Genomic DNA, 18,037 nt, shown 5'->3' on the forward strand with positions numbered 1-18,037 from the left:
TATAAGTACGTTTGAATATTCAAACTTTTGTTGAGTCAAATAAAAGTTCTTTTGACGAAAAACTAACCCTCAGTACTCTATCCCACACACAAAACAACGTGAGAGTTTATACTGGAGCGACGCTGGCAATGGCCTGGAATGACGTCACTAGTCCCATTCTCCCGAATGCTCGGTCGTGCTCTTAACAGCGCCAACTTTAAAAATTCGTAAAAAATTCGGGTTTTAACCGAATTCAAAAATTTTTGCGACGTTTTTCCCAATTCCATACAGAGATTTGATTAGGCGAAAAAAATGTTTTGGGGTTATAGGCACTTTAATAGCTAAGCTGAAAATATGTAAATAAAGCAGAAATAATCAGCAAAGTTACGTTGACGCTTTCTTTAATCAACTTCGAATAACGATTTCGATTTTGTTGATCGAGTTATCAAAACTCCTTGTTTATTTTCATTTTCGCAGTGTAAAACTTCACTTTGCTTATGTTGAAGGAACCCACATGATGTTAGTAGCATTTTTTGCGTTCGTGAAATTTGTTGCAGCATCTCAGCACAAAAGATAACGAAAGAAATCTTTGTCAAGATTTGTTGACAATTGAAAACACCGACTCGGACTTGAAAGTGCACGAGCTGCACTATGCAAATGAGCTAATTGTACGCGTCAGACTTTCCTTTCAAAAACTTTTGCAAGCTCACCAAACAAGCAGAAGCAATAAGAAACCATCAAAACAGGTTTTGGTTATGATTAACCATTGTCTGAGAAACTCACAAATTAACTCGATACCAGAGTAGAGAGTTTTCTTGCTATATTCTTAAGTCAGAACAAACGCAAAAACATACGCGTAAGCTTACAACTAACGCGACCAGATCTTATTATTCATTCCCAGCGCGAGATTGAAGTCTTGTTTTCGACCCTGAAAAACTCACCTTTTCCGTTAGCTCAGAGCAGAAAACTACATATAGGCGCCCTGGTTCGTATTCCTTGCCTTATTCCCTGCCATCGCTTGAAAAATACGCAAGATAATCCCTCAAGGTCTCTCAACTCTCACCATTTGATCACGCAACGTGACAACATCCACGCGAGAGCCCCCGACATGTGCGTGGATCCGCGCGGATATATGACGTCAGGATGGCGCAATTTGTTCTAAAAATAGAAAAATTGTCCCATATCATAGGTGCGCGCGGATCCCAAGACTTACGGTCTCCGTCCCCGATTATGGCTCCTGGTAATATTTTAATTCGATGCAGATAAAGAAAACTCCTCCACTGAGAGCAAGCAAGGGAGAATCGATCGACTAAGGGTCTAAATGACTATGTGTTCCACACGAATTAGGAAAGAATCGATTTGGTGAACTATAAATTAAAGGCGTCTAGTTTGCGATTATGCAGTTTTAATCACCGAGTATGTTAATAATAATAATAATAATAATAATAATAATATTAACAACAACAACAACAACAACAGCAATAATAATGATAACAATAATAATAATAATAATAATAATAAATAGGTTCTTAAAAACGCATTTTATATCACATGGAAGTCTCAATGCTTTTTACAGCCCTTTTACATAAAAACCCTCGTTAAAAAGTCCTAATCTGAGAACGCTCTCTTAAAAAGATGATGTTGAAGTAAATGTTCACCGGTTTTTCAGTTTTGAATGATTTTTATTACGGGTTTTATGTTTTCAAAGGAATTTTTAGCGGTTTTCAGGTATGTTAGTGGACGCCAATAGCCATTTACCCCTAACACAATTAAAGACATGTCACAATGGCCAGTTTGACTCCTCCAGAGTCGGAGAGAAAGAATTTTGGAGTTTTCGCGCACAGTCGAGTTAGTTACCGACATTTACTCTCGTATTCATTCTTAAAGAACTAGAAATAGTCAGTGTTTTCGATTTCTGGTTAGAGGCTAACCGGCCTGGGGCTAACTCGTTAGAAACAAGGAATATTTAATCAGTTTTAAATATTAGCGTATGAGATGATTGGCAAAATAGAGACAATGTACCTTCCGATTTAAGTTCTTTGAAAACGGATGCTAGGCATAAACTGATCTCGCCTCTCTGAGGGTCTTTCTCTAGGTAATCCAGTTTGTCTCCCCCCTGAAAAACTAACATCTCCAAATCCGGCGATCAGAATTCAGCAGCCCGCATGAAAACCAGCTAGGGCTGAAGTGGCTTCCTCTCTAAACATTATAATTTATTTATTAATTAATTTATCTACGTACCGGTCATCTGGTCATGCCATTGAGGAAATGACATCGTCAGGCTCAAAGCGAGCATGAGGAAGAAAACAAGGCACTTCATATCCCGGCCCTTCAAAGAAACGTGACAGAATTTGGACTGTTTCCGCTGGTATACCAATGCAAATGCTGCAGTATTATTGCTTACACTATTTCCTATTTATAAGAATATGTTTTATAAAATATCGAGGCTGAAATTTGCGGAATTTTAAGAATATTTCAAGAATAAACCCGAGGCTGAAACTTTGAAAAGAATATAATTTTGTTTGTTGAAAATTTGTAAATTCAATACAATTACACGTTTGTAACTAAACCGTATAAAATTCTGCCTTTCTCTAAACGGAAAAACTAGCTAAGAGGCAACAAAAACAGCTTTAGCCCGTATTTTCGATGCTAATGACATTTCTGTAAGATGTTGTGTGCCTCATATCAAGCTTTAATGTCTGTAGGCGGGCTTCAATATTACTTTAACGGCATCCAGACACCAAATACATTCGAAAACAGAAATTTCATACGCTATAATTATAATGTAAGAATATTCATAGGAATACTTTCAGCCTTAAATCGGCAGAAAAATAAAAATATTCAGCCTTGGCCGGAAAAACAATATTCTTATAAAAAAGGGTGTAGTTACTACTCAGTATTTGCTCAATATTTAATTATTAGTATTTAGCAACTGGCTGATCTATCAAATTGACCAGTAAGTGGTTTTATGCATTGCTAAAACAATGAGAAGGCTTTGTCAGTATTTGTCTCAACGACTCTACTAGATCTAGAAACCTCTATATCGCCGAACAATTACCAGTAAATGTGAAGTGTCTTGAGGTGATATATTTATAAAATGGTGACACCCACTTTTCTCCGAAGTTTAGAAAGAAGATTTGGAGAAAATTAACTGGATAATTAACTTCCCGAGAAAATTTGGAAATTATCTGATAGAACTTTTCTATTTAACAATTAGATTATCCGCTCTCGATTTGTAGTTAATATCACTTCATGAAAACTCTCTCTCGACCTCATAACCTAATTATTGATTAGTTTCTTAGTTTGTCAGTGCGGCTTACGGCCCGTGGGGCTGAGTGGTCTTGTAAATCTGCAAGCACTCTCTTGGTCAACTCTTAACACTATACACCGCATGTCTGCCGAGAAGGTATTCCCTTAAAATTGTAAAACCAAAGAAAAGTGTGGGGGTGAAAAGTGGACACAAACTGCATGCAGACCGCGCACACTCCTTTTCTTTATAACTGAATATTGTTTTTACGGCCCAGGCTGAAAATTCCTATTTTTCTGCCTAGTTTAGGCTGAAAATACTCTCGTGAATATTCTTAGATTATAGCATATGAATTTTCCGTTTTAGAACGTATTGGGCCAGGGGGGTATCAATTGCAAGTATATGGTGACTAGAAGGCACTGAAGTCATTTTGGAGTCAATCTACAGGCAATATTAAGCCTGACATGACACTTTGTTATTAGCATCAAACACAGGTACGGCTAGTGCTGTTTTTGTTGTTTTTTTGGCTCGTTTAGCCGGAGAAAGGAAGAATTGTATACATATAATTGTGCTGTATCGACAAATTTTTAACACACAAAATGACATCTTTTTCAAAATCTCACTCTCGGGTTTATTATTAAAATATTCTTAAAATTTCGCAAATTTCAGTCTCAAAAGTCATGGAAAATACACAGTTACGGAATTACCTTTTACGACGGAACCACTATTTGCTCGTCAGTAGAAAGTTTCTAGACACCCTCAGTCTCTCCTCTCTTGTAATCACCGTCTTTGGGAATTAGTTGAGGTCTGTTCAAATAACCTCCAGCAATTGAGCAAATATATTCATGTCACGTTTGAGCTTAAAAGTTCTACGTAAGATCCAGAAGCTGGAAACGGCTACTATGTAGGAGGAGGGAATATAGAGTGTTTTCACTCAAGTGGCCAGCAGTCATGCAAATCTTTTTGGAACAAAAGAAAGTGTTTCCGTAAGAGAAGAGTTGAACTCCCACAGGATTGGTTTGGTACACCAACATGACCGCCGTTTCATTGTTGTGGAACACCAATATGACTACCGTGGCGTCATGTGAAATGCTTTGGGGGTCTACTAGCAAACGGAAACGCTTCAGATATCTTTGAAAACCAAAAAACCGCCATAAAAAGCAATCAAAACCGACCATGTAGAACCAGATTACACGTATGTGAGTCAAAAACGAAACTCTTCCAGAGCAACTCACTTGCGTGCAAACTATAATTCAATTTACGTTTTTGGCCAGTTTAAGTACTCCGATTTGCCTGTAGATACCAATTTTGACGAAACCAGATATTGGTAGCAGTGTACAAGGCTATCGAAAAAATGCTTTACTTTGGAAGTTAACTCTCGCATTTTTGTAAAACAACTCAGTGCTGAAAATAGCTATTTGGGTCACGCTCTTTGATGATTCGGCGGCGATATTTGGCACAATAAGGACGTCTAATATATCTCAGTAAACTACTGGGGAAAAAAAATTAGTATTATTGCAAAATATAAGAGTTTCTAAGAGTTCTTCCAAGTGCCGTTTAGCTCGAGCAAAGTTGCCCCAAATTTCGGCCATTTTAGACCGCTTGAGAGCCCAAAATCATGATGTGGTAATCTATCGACAAAAAACGAACGCCTAACTCGGCAAATGACACGGTTGTTAATATTTTCGGATAGCTCTTATACTGTGAATAGATGAAGATAAATGACGGACCTCGATCTTTTGGTCTTGCCTGGTTTTCTCTGACGATATCGTTTAAGTTCAGGACATTCGCGCCCTAAATGTTCCCACGTAAAGATCTTTTTTCAAACTTGCCTTGCCGGAAAGGCAAAGAACAACTTTTGCCAAAAAGACAAAAAAGATTGGACGTTACCGTGCTCGTTTTCGAGATAAGGCGCATCGAAGACCATGCGTTTTTAGAAACTTTCGTTATTTTAAGCAGATCGTAGCTTACGACTATCAAAATAAAAAGAGCTACGTTACTGATATTTAGATTCGGTAAACGTACTACTTAATTCAGCACAACTGAATGTGTGAATTTAGAAACAGTTTTTGATTCAGAAGTTTCAATGAATATTGTTCTCTCTAGTTTAAAATAATAAGGATTTAAAAAAAAAACCGCGACGACAACGGGAACGTCGCTAAGCAAAAGGTTTAATGAGCAGAACAATGGCTGTGCACTTGCGTTATAATTCTTGGTACATTTCTTTGCCGTTCTCTGCAATACAACAACGTGAAATGACCAAATTCTGCGTTGTCTGGAGAACGTGAACCCCGACGGCTAATTTTTTAATTTTTTATTTCAAATTTATCGATCGATGTGTCCCAGATTCAGTTTCGTAGTAGTTTTGACAGTGATAAACCGAGAAAAACAACATCAGGAAAATTCGTTGATAAAATATAAAATCATTTCTTAATCGACGTTGTCCTCGGCGTCGCCGTCGTGCTTACTTTTAGGGAGTTTTAGCAATGACAACGGCGACGCCGCGGACGACACCTTGTAAAAAATGGATTTATATTTTATTCTCAAGTGTCGCAGCTGTGTAAATCTGTTCAGTACGCCTATCGGTCTAAAAACCTGCTCAGGCTAAATTTGTAATAACAGTGTTCACTTCCAGAGGAAGACACAAAAAATTTGCCCTTGCAGTGCACGTTCTCCAAAATATGTTCGACTTTGTCATTTCACGTTGTTATTTTGCAGAGGACGGCAAAGAAATGTATAAAGATTCAAAACGCACGTGCAGAACCATTGTTCTGCTGATTAAACTTTTGTTTGGTGACGTTCTCGTTGCCGTCGCCGTCGTGGTTTGCTAAAACCCCCTTTTAACGCCCTAATGATTTCGACATATCGCCGAGGATTTGAGCGATTTGAAATCCACAAACCTACGGCCAGCGGAACGTAGTTGGAGACGTGCCTGGTCTAAGAGGGCTGAATACATAATGTTAGGGTTGTTTTCTCAGCTTTGTTTGCCAAAGCAAAAATACTTCGACCATGAATAGGGTAAACGTTACTTATTTGTGTTTTGTGTTTAGAAGGACAATGGTCTCCATTTAATGCGAAGAAAGCCTTGTTGAATTTTGTGAATTGCTTATTTTTGCTCAAACCATTTCGCTCTGGAAGTGTTGATGGTGTTTTTTCAGTTGTGAAACTTTATGTGCGATACTAAAACATCTGACTGTGCCGCTTAGACTACCTGTCAAAAGTATGTCAATATAGCTCAACATTTTTATTGTCCCAGAGCAGCTGTGGTGCTTTCCACCAGCGTTCTCTTTACGTAGCAAGTAAATTGTTTTTACCCGAGTGTATAAACGACCAGGGTATTCTTATTATGTGAAACACTTCAAAACGAGCTGTGGAGGAGCAATTTATACAGAGACACCAAACATCTACGGAATGGAGTGTAAGCCGATCATCAAAGCCCTTATCATATTGGTTTTCATTGAAACTGTAATCGCGGTGAGTTGCGAGACACGTACGTAGGATGAAAATTTTGCAGGGGTTAGTATTTTTGGGGCCGGTTTTTTTGTGATTGGTGAGATCAAATTTTTACAATTTAAATGGTTTTTAAAATTTTATTATGGGAACTATCGAATCCAGATGGTCTGAAAGTTTGTTTACGACGAGTAATGCTGTGAAACCACTCTACGGTGAGCGATGAGACAATCGCGAGGCCGAAATTTAAGGTGCCGAATAAATATACAAGGTCTTTAGGCTACATCTAACCTTCCACTTCTCAAAGCGATTCTGCCTAAAAAAATAAAAAGGCAGTTTAATGAGAGTTGAAGTCTTTTTACTGGCTACAAAGCGACTAAATGGGGAAAAATAATAACAAGTGGCATTTCGCAGCAACAGGGAGGAAAACTCTGAACATCTATACTCCTTTTCGTTCATAAGAATATTGTTTTTTCGGCCCAGGCTGAATATTCTTATTGTTCTGCCGATTTGAGCTGAAATATTCTTGTAAATACTCTTAGATCATAGATTACGACATTTCTGTTTTCGAGTGTATTTGGTGTTTGGATGGTGTTTTTAAAAGTACTTTTGAAGCCAGCCTGCAGGCATTAAAGTCTGTTACGTCGCACATAACTTCTTGCTGAAGTGTTATTAGCATCGACATTCGGCTAGTACTGTTTTTGAAGCTTTTTGTTAGTTTGACGTTTAGAGAAAGGACGAATTTTATAAGGTTTGGTTTAAGGCATAGAATTGTATTGTATTTACAGCTTTTCAACACACAAAATTATATCCTTTTCCGAATCTCAGTCTCGAGTTTATTCTTAAAGTGTTCTTAAAATTTCGCTATTAATTTCAGCCTCTATATTCTCATAAAATATATTCTTATAAAAAAGAGTGTATGGAAGTGGAGTGTTAGACGTCACTCCTTTCCTGATATTGCTTTTCTCAATTATAAACTGCTTTAATCATGTTTTAAATTAAACCTTATTTCAGGTTACAACCCTCACCGATGTGAAAGCTATTCGCCGCCGCTACAAGAAGAGAACATACGGTGATGTAAGTAGAGTTCACTTTTTTTTTTCAACACGGACTTTTATTTCTTATCTTACAAATCAAGTGATTTAAAAATAATTTGGTAATATTTTCCATTTCGACTCATCATACTTTAGCTTAAAGAATTGTTTTTTTGCTGAATAGCCCTGACACCCTACGATTCATTGTCGATACCAGCAAGCGTGATGTAGTGACTCAGCAAACTAATGTGACCGGCAACAGGTTGCTGCAGTAACATGAGATGAGGCCAAAAATAAAATCTGTAACAGGAACTTCGCTGGTTTTTAGAATAACTGGCTAACAAGAAATACGTAACAAGGACCATCTTGGGCTGATGGACTATTGACAGTTTTAAAATTGTAAAGAGTAATAACTCAGTGCCAAAACAAACACAGTAGACGTTTCGGGCCTAACCTATTGTGCGCTTTTTTCACCCCAGGGAGTTAGACAGTTAGGACATCCTTACTAGAGGGAAATGGTTCAGAAACACGGCAAAGTTCTTTGTTGCATGTCTTTGCTGGCTATTTTGGAGGTTGACCCTGCACAAAACTTGGCAAAATACATAGGGTGACTTTGTGTGCTCACAACTAACCAATAGAAGCACTGCGATTCATGTAACTCATGCATAGTCAATGAGCATAAAACAAAAGATGTGCAGGGTCAAGGGCCTAGCAACATAAATCTTAACCTCTTTTCTGCTTCTTTGATGTTTTCCGGGCTTCTCAACCATTTCCCTCTATAAATATGATTTGGACGAAGCGTGACAAGTCACGCGATTTATTTTAAATATTTGTCTTGATCACCAACGTGTATTATCAACCGCTACGATGTCATTTAGGGCACATACTACGGTACCTACCCAGGAGGGGGTAAATGTACCCTCGATCCGCTGTCACCGATGGCCACTCAAGACAACTGGATTCGCGTTGCCGCCGGGCCGGGTACCTTTCAGCAGTCACTTGGGTGTGGCATGTGTCTGGAGATCACCGGCAAAGGCGAAGGCAGCGGACTTGACCCCATCAAAGGGAAAAGAAAGGCTGTGATAGTTGATTTATGCGCGGGTGGCTGTGGACAAAGTAAGATCGAATCTGTTGGATGTTGTTCTCGTGTGGAATGTTTTTCTCGTGTTTCTGATTACGTGAATAGTTAATTTTCTTCAAAATCAGGGCGTTGAGTTTGGAGATTGGAGATTCAAATGTGTCACGCTGTTCCATCTTTGATAAGTATTGTTATTTCATTTAGATTTTTTGCTCGGCATCAGGAGGCTCAAAAGCACTATTAATATCGCTCCAATTGAACAGGATTTGTTGCTATAGGAACGAATTCCCTTGAAATCTCTCTGTGTTAGAGATTGTGCTCTGAAACCTAATTTACACGTTTTGTATCTGGGACAGTATTGTCTATTTCACGTTTGCGGCTGAAAAAGCTCAAAAGAAAGCCAAGAACAGTTGGTTAAGGGTAATTAATGATACTCATTAAAACAATTTATTTTAGCCGGAATCGATTTCTACACACCCGGTGACGGCCGATGGAAGATTGATTACAAAGCCATCGATTGCCCAACCATTCCAGGAGCCAATGGAAAAATACAGTTTCGTTTCCAAGGAAGCAACCCTTGGTACATCAAACTACAGGCCAGAAACACCAAGTTAGACGTTTTTGTTCCCTTCATTGTTGATGAAACTTAACTTTAACTACTATAGACAGTTTATATTAGCGTTGCGAATTGTTAGGGTAAACTGCTAATTCTACTGGTGGGAAAATACTACAGAAAGAACCAGTGGCGGATCCAGACTTTGAGCTAAGGGGGGCGGTTTTGTTTTGCTTGCCCTGCCGGCTTTTTCTTCCTTCTGTGATTTCTTCTTTTTTTACCCAAAACACAACAGGGGTTCGAAATTTGTCTTAAAATTCTCAAAACTAACACTATTAGAAATGCATGTCATCATCAGTGATGAGAATTTAGATTTCATACTCTAGGCGGTAAAACCTACAGGCTTCTCATTGATCAATTTGTTTCCTTTTCAAGAGTGCCGACAGCCGGAATAGAAGTTATTGTCAAAGACAAGTACCACTGCTTGACTCGTGTCAGCGACAACTTTTTCGTCGGCTCGGGGCTGGGTAAATTCTCAATTCCTCTTCGCGTTCGCTTGACCTCCATCACTGGTGAACAGGTAGATACCACTATTGGTGAAATCAAAAATGACGTCAGTTTTCCAAGCGGAGTGCAGTTCAAAGGAATTAAGAGCGGAAGTGAGTAGACTGGGGCGACCTTATTCGCGAACTATGACGTGAGTGATTGTACGAAGGAACAAATCAATGAATCTTGATGAATGAATGAATGAATGAACGAATGAACGAATGCATGAATGAATGAACGAATGAATGAATGAATGAATGAATGAATGAATGAATGAATGAATCAATCAATGTTTGTTTGATTTTTCCAACCATGTAATTTACATCACACTGTTCCATAACTATTCCCTAACCATAACCTTAAACCCAATACGAGATGAAAAGTATTGCTTGGTAAGTGGCGAAAAACATTTCAGTCAAACCAAGTGAAGCATACCTCTTTTAAAGATTTCATTAATGAATTGATTATTTGACTATTAATTGGACCCGCTAGTTGTTCCAAGAAAACGGCTAACGGGTTCAATATTCAAATAATCAATTCATTACACAAATGTAACAATGAATGGGGTACGCTTCACTTGGTTTGACTGCAAACCGTTGGCTCTATGTAATACGCAATTTCATTGTCACTTTTGGTGTGTGTGTGTTTTTTTTTTCTCATTTTATGATTAGGCAAACCTTTCAAATGCTTCGGTCAGGGAGATAAACACCCGTATCCTTCTGGCGGGATGAAGCGTGAGTATAACAGTTCAGATATCTTGTTCCACTGTCGGTCATATCTCCAAGACAAGAATATAATCATCTGTTGTGAAAATAAAACTATTTTGCCTTCACTACATACCCGAATACACTCAAAGGTTGAGAAATGGGGGCGCTGGTCAGCTAGGCCCAAGATGTGTTTTAATTGTGACAATAAGCTTACAACAAAGTGGGTACTAAATTCATCAAATAACATACCACGTGCACCAAAGCCGACGGACACGTAAACCCCAGAAATCTATTATTAGGAAAAATAGGGACCGTGTACCCCCAACCAATTGCAGTGGCACCGCCTTTGGAGTTTTAAGGTTGATATATAAACGACAGAATGAAGGATAAATCAGACAACGTTAGTTATTTACACAATAAAAAACATAAACCTTATGCGAAAGTGCTAGTGACAAGGCTGACCGTAGAATGTCACAATGCAAGTTTCTGAACCGTCTCTTTTTACAAACGTACTCACCATGAGCCTTTGCGTACTATGCTAGCACCCAGTTCTCTGTTTCGTGTCGGCTAAATATTGATTTGTGTCAATATCGATTATCACAAATTACATAATTAGTTTGGGCGTCGCTTAAGCTTAATTAGAGACCATAAAGATACTACCCTAAAACAGACGCACAAACAAGAGCTGTAGTTATAATTTTAATGACTGTAAAGATGTCTTCTTCGAGTTCTTTCGTGTACGAAAATATTTTCAAGATAAGGTACGATTGGACGTCTAATTGATCAAAACTACGGCATCTCGTGTAAACTAGGAGACACCTTGAAGGGTAAAAACACTGGAACTTCTTCCTAAAAGTACTTAGTGACAACAGAGCTACAACCTGCGCCACTTAAAGAGAGGCAAGCATCCCCTCCCCTCCCCTCTTCACACGGGGATCCCCATCCCTCATGAAGTTATAGTTTAATTTTTGAGGGCCTCCCAGGGGTTTTAGGGAACAAGGGAAGATGATCATTTATTTCAAATTAACAAGGGATATTTTGAGGTCAATTTGAGGGAACAGGGGGTATCTCTACAATTAATGGGAACTTTGAAAAAATGTTTTAGAGAACGATGGACTTTGTTAATAGGGAGCAAGGGAGAAAAGCTGAATTTTTTTAGTGATCAAGGGAACATGCCCTGCCCCCTTCGCACGGGGATCCTCAGCCCTCACGAAGTAATGGTTTTAAAGGAGCTCAGTCACGGTATTATGAGTTATTTTGGCCACACAAAAAATTACCTTTAAATGGTAGGAAACCTGAAAGTAACAGCTTAATAAGATAGAAAAACACCAAAAGGATAATGATTAACCATAAAGGGACAAGGATGGCTAAGGATGGAGAAGATTAACACGGATTAAAAACGACGAATTTGAAAAATTGAGGCTAAACTTTTCAATATGCGCAAACCGTGACTGAGCCCCTTTAATTTCTTTGGTTAGAAATTCGTCACAATCTGAGATTAGCAAGGAGAACTAAGTCACCTTCGAAAAATAACAGAAATCGCTGTTGATGACTCGTAATAGTAATTCTGGTTTAGCTTAAGCCACGAGAAACTGGATTAACCCTCTTTATATGATTGATTTATTGACAAACACCGTCCTCATGTCTTTTTTTAATGTTCATTTACAGCTGGTGGCTCGCCGTACGGGAAATAATTACCTGACCTGTCACACCAATGTGGTCCTGATTGTCTCGTTAGCATTATTTGTTCAGCATCCTTCAGGCTCTGGACATGCTTTGTTTGGTGACCAAATAAAAGTTTCACTATTTAACCTAAATAGGTCACGAAATAAAATGTATTTTATTCTTTAAATCGTTTATGCGGCGATTCACTTTACAACAGCGACTTGACTTTTTGCAAGATTAACATTAATCTCTCGAGGCTTGGAGAGCAAGGTCTTACTCTCCAAGAACTTTTTCCATACAAATCTTCTTATTCTTTTAAAAATTCAGACCGTCATAAAATCTCATTCTTTAATGATGGGGGTCTCAAACTTGGCCATTTGATATTTTCGACATGCTTTTTCCATCTCTGGCCTTCGTTAAGTTATAGCCCGTAATTCTATGAAAAATAGGTCACGTGATGGCTTAGTTGCAAAGGGCTTATTTGTAACAACTGAGCCGATACCGTTGAAAAGGTACAAGATTTAGAATCGAAACTAACCAGTCAACAAATGGCAAAGTTTCCTGAGATCTAGAGGTTCGCAACACCTCGCTCTTTGTTGGGTTTTCAATTAAAATCTACTGTTCGTATTCTTCAATGTTACTGGTTTACCCAGTTCGAGTAGTCGCACTGCAAATGGTGTACCATTAATAAAGGCGATTTAATTTGATTTGAAGTCTGTTTACTAGTTACCTAGCGACTGAAAAAGTAAAAAATAATAGTGTTATTTTGCACCCGAAGGGTGTGAACGTGATAAGTTCAGCAACAAAGGAACTTCTAGCTTTGAATTAGAAGTTTTCTTAGAAAGTATCTTGTTCTTAGGCAGCTGTTGCGATTTTCACGCATTTTTCATTTTCACGGAAACTAAATTGAACAGCTTTGTTCTAACGCGCATATAACCTAAAGAAACTTCTTAAATCTAATCAGTATTTTTCTCAGAAGGTGTATTTTTTTTAAGCCGAGCTTTTGCGAAATTCACGCATTTTCCGTTTTTATGGAAAACAAATGGGTCAGCTTTTTGAAAGTTACCCACCAATAAAAACCTCCAGGATATTCTCCCCATGGAAAACACTTCAAAGACATGGGCGGATGCAAGATTTTTCAAGGGTGCAGGGGTGGGGTGGGGATGGTTTATTGGGCTCCAGAATCAAAGAGGCATTGCCCAAAAATGTGGCAATTTGATAGTTTTTTTTTTGACATTTTATTTTTTCTAACAGTACAATAAAATACATTACTTACAATACTACATACTTACACTAATAACAATACACTATGTCACATACGGCCAGTTACATAACTTACTTACGGTACTTACAATACTGGTTACTTACACCACAATTACAATACTAGCCTATTCTTACATTCGCGTCCTTCCTTTTTTTTTTTTTTTTTGATAGTTGGAACCTATTTGAAAATTATCACACCAGAAAGACTAGCACTATCACGAAGTATCTTTCCTGGGCCGGGTTGTTCAAAGCCCGATTAAGCTAACCCAGGATTAACGAGAATTTTGATTGCGGTTTTGTAACTTTTTGGTCACGGATGTGTTTCTGTTTATATTGTTTGCCCTTCAGTTTTGAGCTGTAGTAATCTCAAACTACACCAAATATAAGAGGTGAAAAACATTTTTAAACAAGAAAAAATAATACTTCAGGTAACGTTTAATCCCGGGTTAGCGTTAACCGACTTTCGAACAACCCAGCCCAGAGTGTTCCCCTTTATTTCCGCCAAAATATTCATAACCTTTCATTTTTTCATTGATAGCTCTTCCAATGTACCCTTCCCCTTAAATCCATCCGTGAAAGAAAACCGAGGAGGACCGATTGATACAAAGACTTTGAACATCTATGGAAATGGAGTCTTAGCCGACACTCGTCGTCCTTGAAGCATTGATTTCCATTGAAACTGTGATCGCGGCGAGAATCGAGTTGCTACCGTACATTCAGGTTGAAAATTCCGTGGAAATTATTTTTTTGCGACGGAGCTTTATTTGTTTAGTGAGATTATATTTTTGCTATTTGGATGATTTCGTTTTTTCTTTCACCGCTGAAAACCAATTTTCAGTTGTGATTTCCAGGGTGTTTGTATTACTGACATCGTAATCAAAACTGAAAGAGGTAACCAGCTAAACTTTCAAATTCATTTCTATCGCTTGTTTATAGACTTCCTCTAGAAAAAGATAACAAAAATCAAATGCGTGAGAAACTATAAACGAGAGACCTTCAATAGGATTGTAACAAGCTATTCAAAGCACAGACTTGACTTGACACAGACAAGCAATATTGACCTTTTTTTAGACGATTTTAATCGGCAGTTACCTAACTTGATTGTAATCTATGTTAGTCAGCTGAAAAAAAAACAATTCTTGTGAAAAGATAAAGATAAGGTGTCTTTGCCAGGATTTACGCACTAGGAAAGTTATTCTTAAGTGGGATCCCTTCATAATAATCTCGTGAGACTTTGACGTTTGCTAAATAGTTGATAAAATATCTCATACCGCGCGAGGGGTGAGACTGTGAAATATCAAAACACGCACGTTCTCCCCCTTCCCCCCAAATCGGCCACAATACCTGTAAATTAAAGTGAGCATTACATTTTCCATGTTGATCGGTTGAAGAATTTTCATCTTCACACCCCAGCATGCAAGCCAGATATTCAAATTGACCAGGGAGTATGTTGCATCGTACCATGGACAAGAAAGTCTAGATTTGAGCAGGTAAAGGCTAAGCCTGCATAAGAGCCACGTGACCCGTCAGGCCGTAGCTTATCCCGATTTATGTAGCATGAAGTGACTAGGAGTATTTCTACACCCCCTGGATAGGATGCCAGTACTTCGCAGGGTTAACCCCAGCATCAAATTCGCCGGTACCCAGGTATACACCTGGGTGGAGAGAGGCACTGTGAGAGTAAAGTGTCTTGCCCAAGAACACAACACAATGTCCCCTTCCAGGGCTTGAACCCAGACGCTCGATCCGGAGACGAGCGCACTAATCATGAGGCCACCGCGTCTCCATCGAACAAAGCTGGAATAAATCTTACTCACTAAATTAAAGAGAAGTTTCGACATAATTGTCCCGCTCGTCCTTGTTTTTTCGAAATACCCTAGCGATCATACGATCCGCTTTGTATACGACCAGGGACTGGTTTAAAAGATCATGCATAATCACGACAAATTTAATGGAAGTCACTTTCATGTGAATCACAATACGATGGGATGGTCCAAATCTACAAGGAAATAAATGTACCAGGTTTTTTGCACCACATTTCGCTCCATTATGGTGTACTTTTGTGTTGATCGATCAAGAGGTTCCGAGAAAAAGAGGCTAAATCTAACCTTTCTCACCTCAAATCGATTCTGTCTATGACACATAAAGACGATTCAATGGGATTTGAAATCTTTATGCCGGTTACGTAGCGACTAAAAGAGCGAAAAAACGATAATTGGCATTTCACACCCGAAGAGCGTGAACGTGGTAGGTTTACGAATAAAGGGACTTCTTATTTTGAATCGAGATTCTTTTCAAAAGAACTTGTTCTTAAGCAGCTGTTACGAAATTCACGCATTTTCCATTTTTATGGAAAATAAATTGAGCGGCTTTGTTCTAACTCGCGCATATCTAAATAGATTGAGTTTCGAGATTTTGGATTCAAATGTGTCACACTGTTCCATCACTGCTAAGTACTAGTTTTTTTAATTAGCTTTTTTTGTGCAGGGTTAGGAAGATCAAAAGCACTTGATACAATAAGTGTCTAATTTCTCGCGCGCTGATTTGCTCATTTTTATCATCAATAAGAGTACAGAGGGATAAAATTGAAATTTATGCAAGCTTTCAAGTTCAAATTTCAGCTGTCAAACTGTCAACTTTTTAACCAATGAAATTCTATGGACCTTTTTTATATAGCCAATCAAAAAGCGAGAAAAGCTATTGACAATATTCACGTCATTTTGAATAAAATTCACTTATTTTTGTTTACGGCAAGTTTGTGTTTATGTCATCGTCTATGCTCTGAAATCGTATTTGCATGTTTTTAGCGTATCTGAGACTTTATCCTGTATTGTCTACTTCACCTTTGCGGCTTAAAAAGCTACAACCGTAGCCAAAAACAGTTAGTCAGTTAAAGGTAATCTATGATAACTATTGAAATAATTTATTTCAGACGGAATGGATGTCTGCATACCGGATGATTGCCGATGGAAGATTAATTATAAACGAACGTCTAACACGGTTGGTAGTCTTTTCGGACAGCTTTTATACTGTGAATAGATGAAGATCAACGACCGACCTCGATCTTTTGGTCTTGCCTGGTTTTCTTTGACAAATCATTTAAAATTAATTAAGGACGTTCGCGCCTTAAATGCTCCCGAGAACAGATTTAAAAAAAAAAAAAAAACTTGCCATGCGTTAAAGCAAAGAACAACTTTTGCCAAAAAGACAAAAATGACTGAGGGATACCGTGCTCGTTCGAGATAATGCGCATTGCAGACCATGAGATTTTGGAAGCTTTCATTATTTTAAGACGATCTTAGCCGACAACTATAAGCAATAACATAAGCTATATTAGTGAGATTTAGCTCAGGTTAACGTATTCAATTTAACACACCTTTGTCTTTTGCGCTGGTCATTCTTTGAGGTAGAATAGTCCTTCACAAAGAATTAATACTAGCCTTAGCCGTCTACATTCAAGACATTCAAAGAGAACTTCGGTAGCACGAGAGCAGAAAAGGCGAAACTATTGCAGCTTCTCAGAAATATTTGTTCTTTGATAAAATGAAGAAAATCCGGAAAAATAAGCGATCTATGAGAAGAAAAGAGGGGGCCACCCAGAATGCAGAGGATTATTTACCACACCTCAATGTGGCGCCAGGCCCCTCCTTTAGCATAATCTTCACCAGTATTGTACCATTGACTCAATTTATGAAGACATTCAAAAAAAAGGTAACGAGGCCTACCTTTTCTGCATAAAGACGATTCTGTCGTCAAAATAAAAACAGCGATTTAATGAGACTTCGAAGCATTTTTAACAGTAACAGAATCGCTAAAAAAGACACAAAAAGTGTCCCACCCAAGTGTAAATTTGCAGGCTCGGAATTAAGTTACAGATTTTGATTCAGAAGTTTTCCAAAAACCAGTTTTTCAGCAAATATATTTGTCAAATAAAAACTGGCCAATTATCCTCATCTACACGAGCAAATAAAAACTGTCACATAAAAATTGCCACATAAAAATTGTCACATAAAAATTGTCACATAAAAATTTGTCACATAAAAACTGTCACATAAAAATTGTCACATAAAAACTGTGACATAAAGATTTCTCGTGTAGGCGAGGCTTAAGAGGGCTGAATACATAGTGTTAGGGTTGTTTTCTCAGCTTTGTTTACCTAACAGGCATTAACACTCAGACTATGAATGTCGCAAAAATCACATATTTGTGTTCTGTATTTAGAGGGACAGCAGTCCTCATCTGATGCGAAGAAAGCTATGTTGGGTTTTACGAATTGCTTATTTCTGTTCAAACCATTACGTTCTGTAAATGTTGATAGCGTTTTTTTCAGCTTTGAATCGTGTCGCTTAGATTGCCTGTCTAAGATGGCACAGCAAAAATTTGTCAGCAGTTCAAAATTAAGTGTGCCAATAATGACTTTGGACGTACAGATACGCTGAAACAAGGCGGGGCTGCTTACGGCCTCCGAAAAACTTGGCGCTTACGAACATATTTGCCACATTTTATATGACGAGT

At 38.2% G+C, this 18,037-nt stretch overlaps 1 protein-coding gene across 2 annotated transcripts; it reads left to right on the forward strand.

Annotated features, from left to right (window-relative positions):
- The first annotated feature begins 6,561 nt into the window (after positions 1 to 6,561).
- On the forward strand, positions 6,562 to 12,949 carry LOC145483915 (expansin-YoaJ-like). 2 transcript variants are annotated; one of them, XM_081462484.1, is made up of 7 exons: positions 6,562 to 6,700; positions 7,691 to 7,753; positions 8,589 to 8,826; positions 9,245 to 9,398; positions 9,777 to 10,000; positions 10,559 to 10,621; positions 12,263 to 12,949. In XM_081462484.1, exons 1-7 carry the CDS (start codon positions 6,638 to 6,640, stop codon positions 12,286 to 12,288), a joined length of 831 nt encoding a protein of 276 aa, XP_081318610.1. In that variant the 5' UTR covers positions 6,562 to 6,637; the 3' UTR covers positions 12,289 to 12,949. The 2 variants fall into 2 exon arrangements, with proteins under 2 accessions (XP_081318610.1, XP_081318609.1); XM_081462483.1 differs by lacking the exon at positions 12,263 to 12,949 and having other exon boundaries at positions 10,559 to 11,101.
- Positions 12,950 to 18,037: the final 5,088 nt, after the last annotated feature.

This window comes from Orbicella franksi, chromosome 4 (assembly GCF_964199315.1).
Source record: "Orbicella franksi chromosome 4, jaOrbFran1.1, whole genome shotgun sequence".
NCBI lineage: Eukaryota > Metazoa > Cnidaria > Anthozoa > Scleractinia > Merulinidae > Orbicella > Orbicella franksi.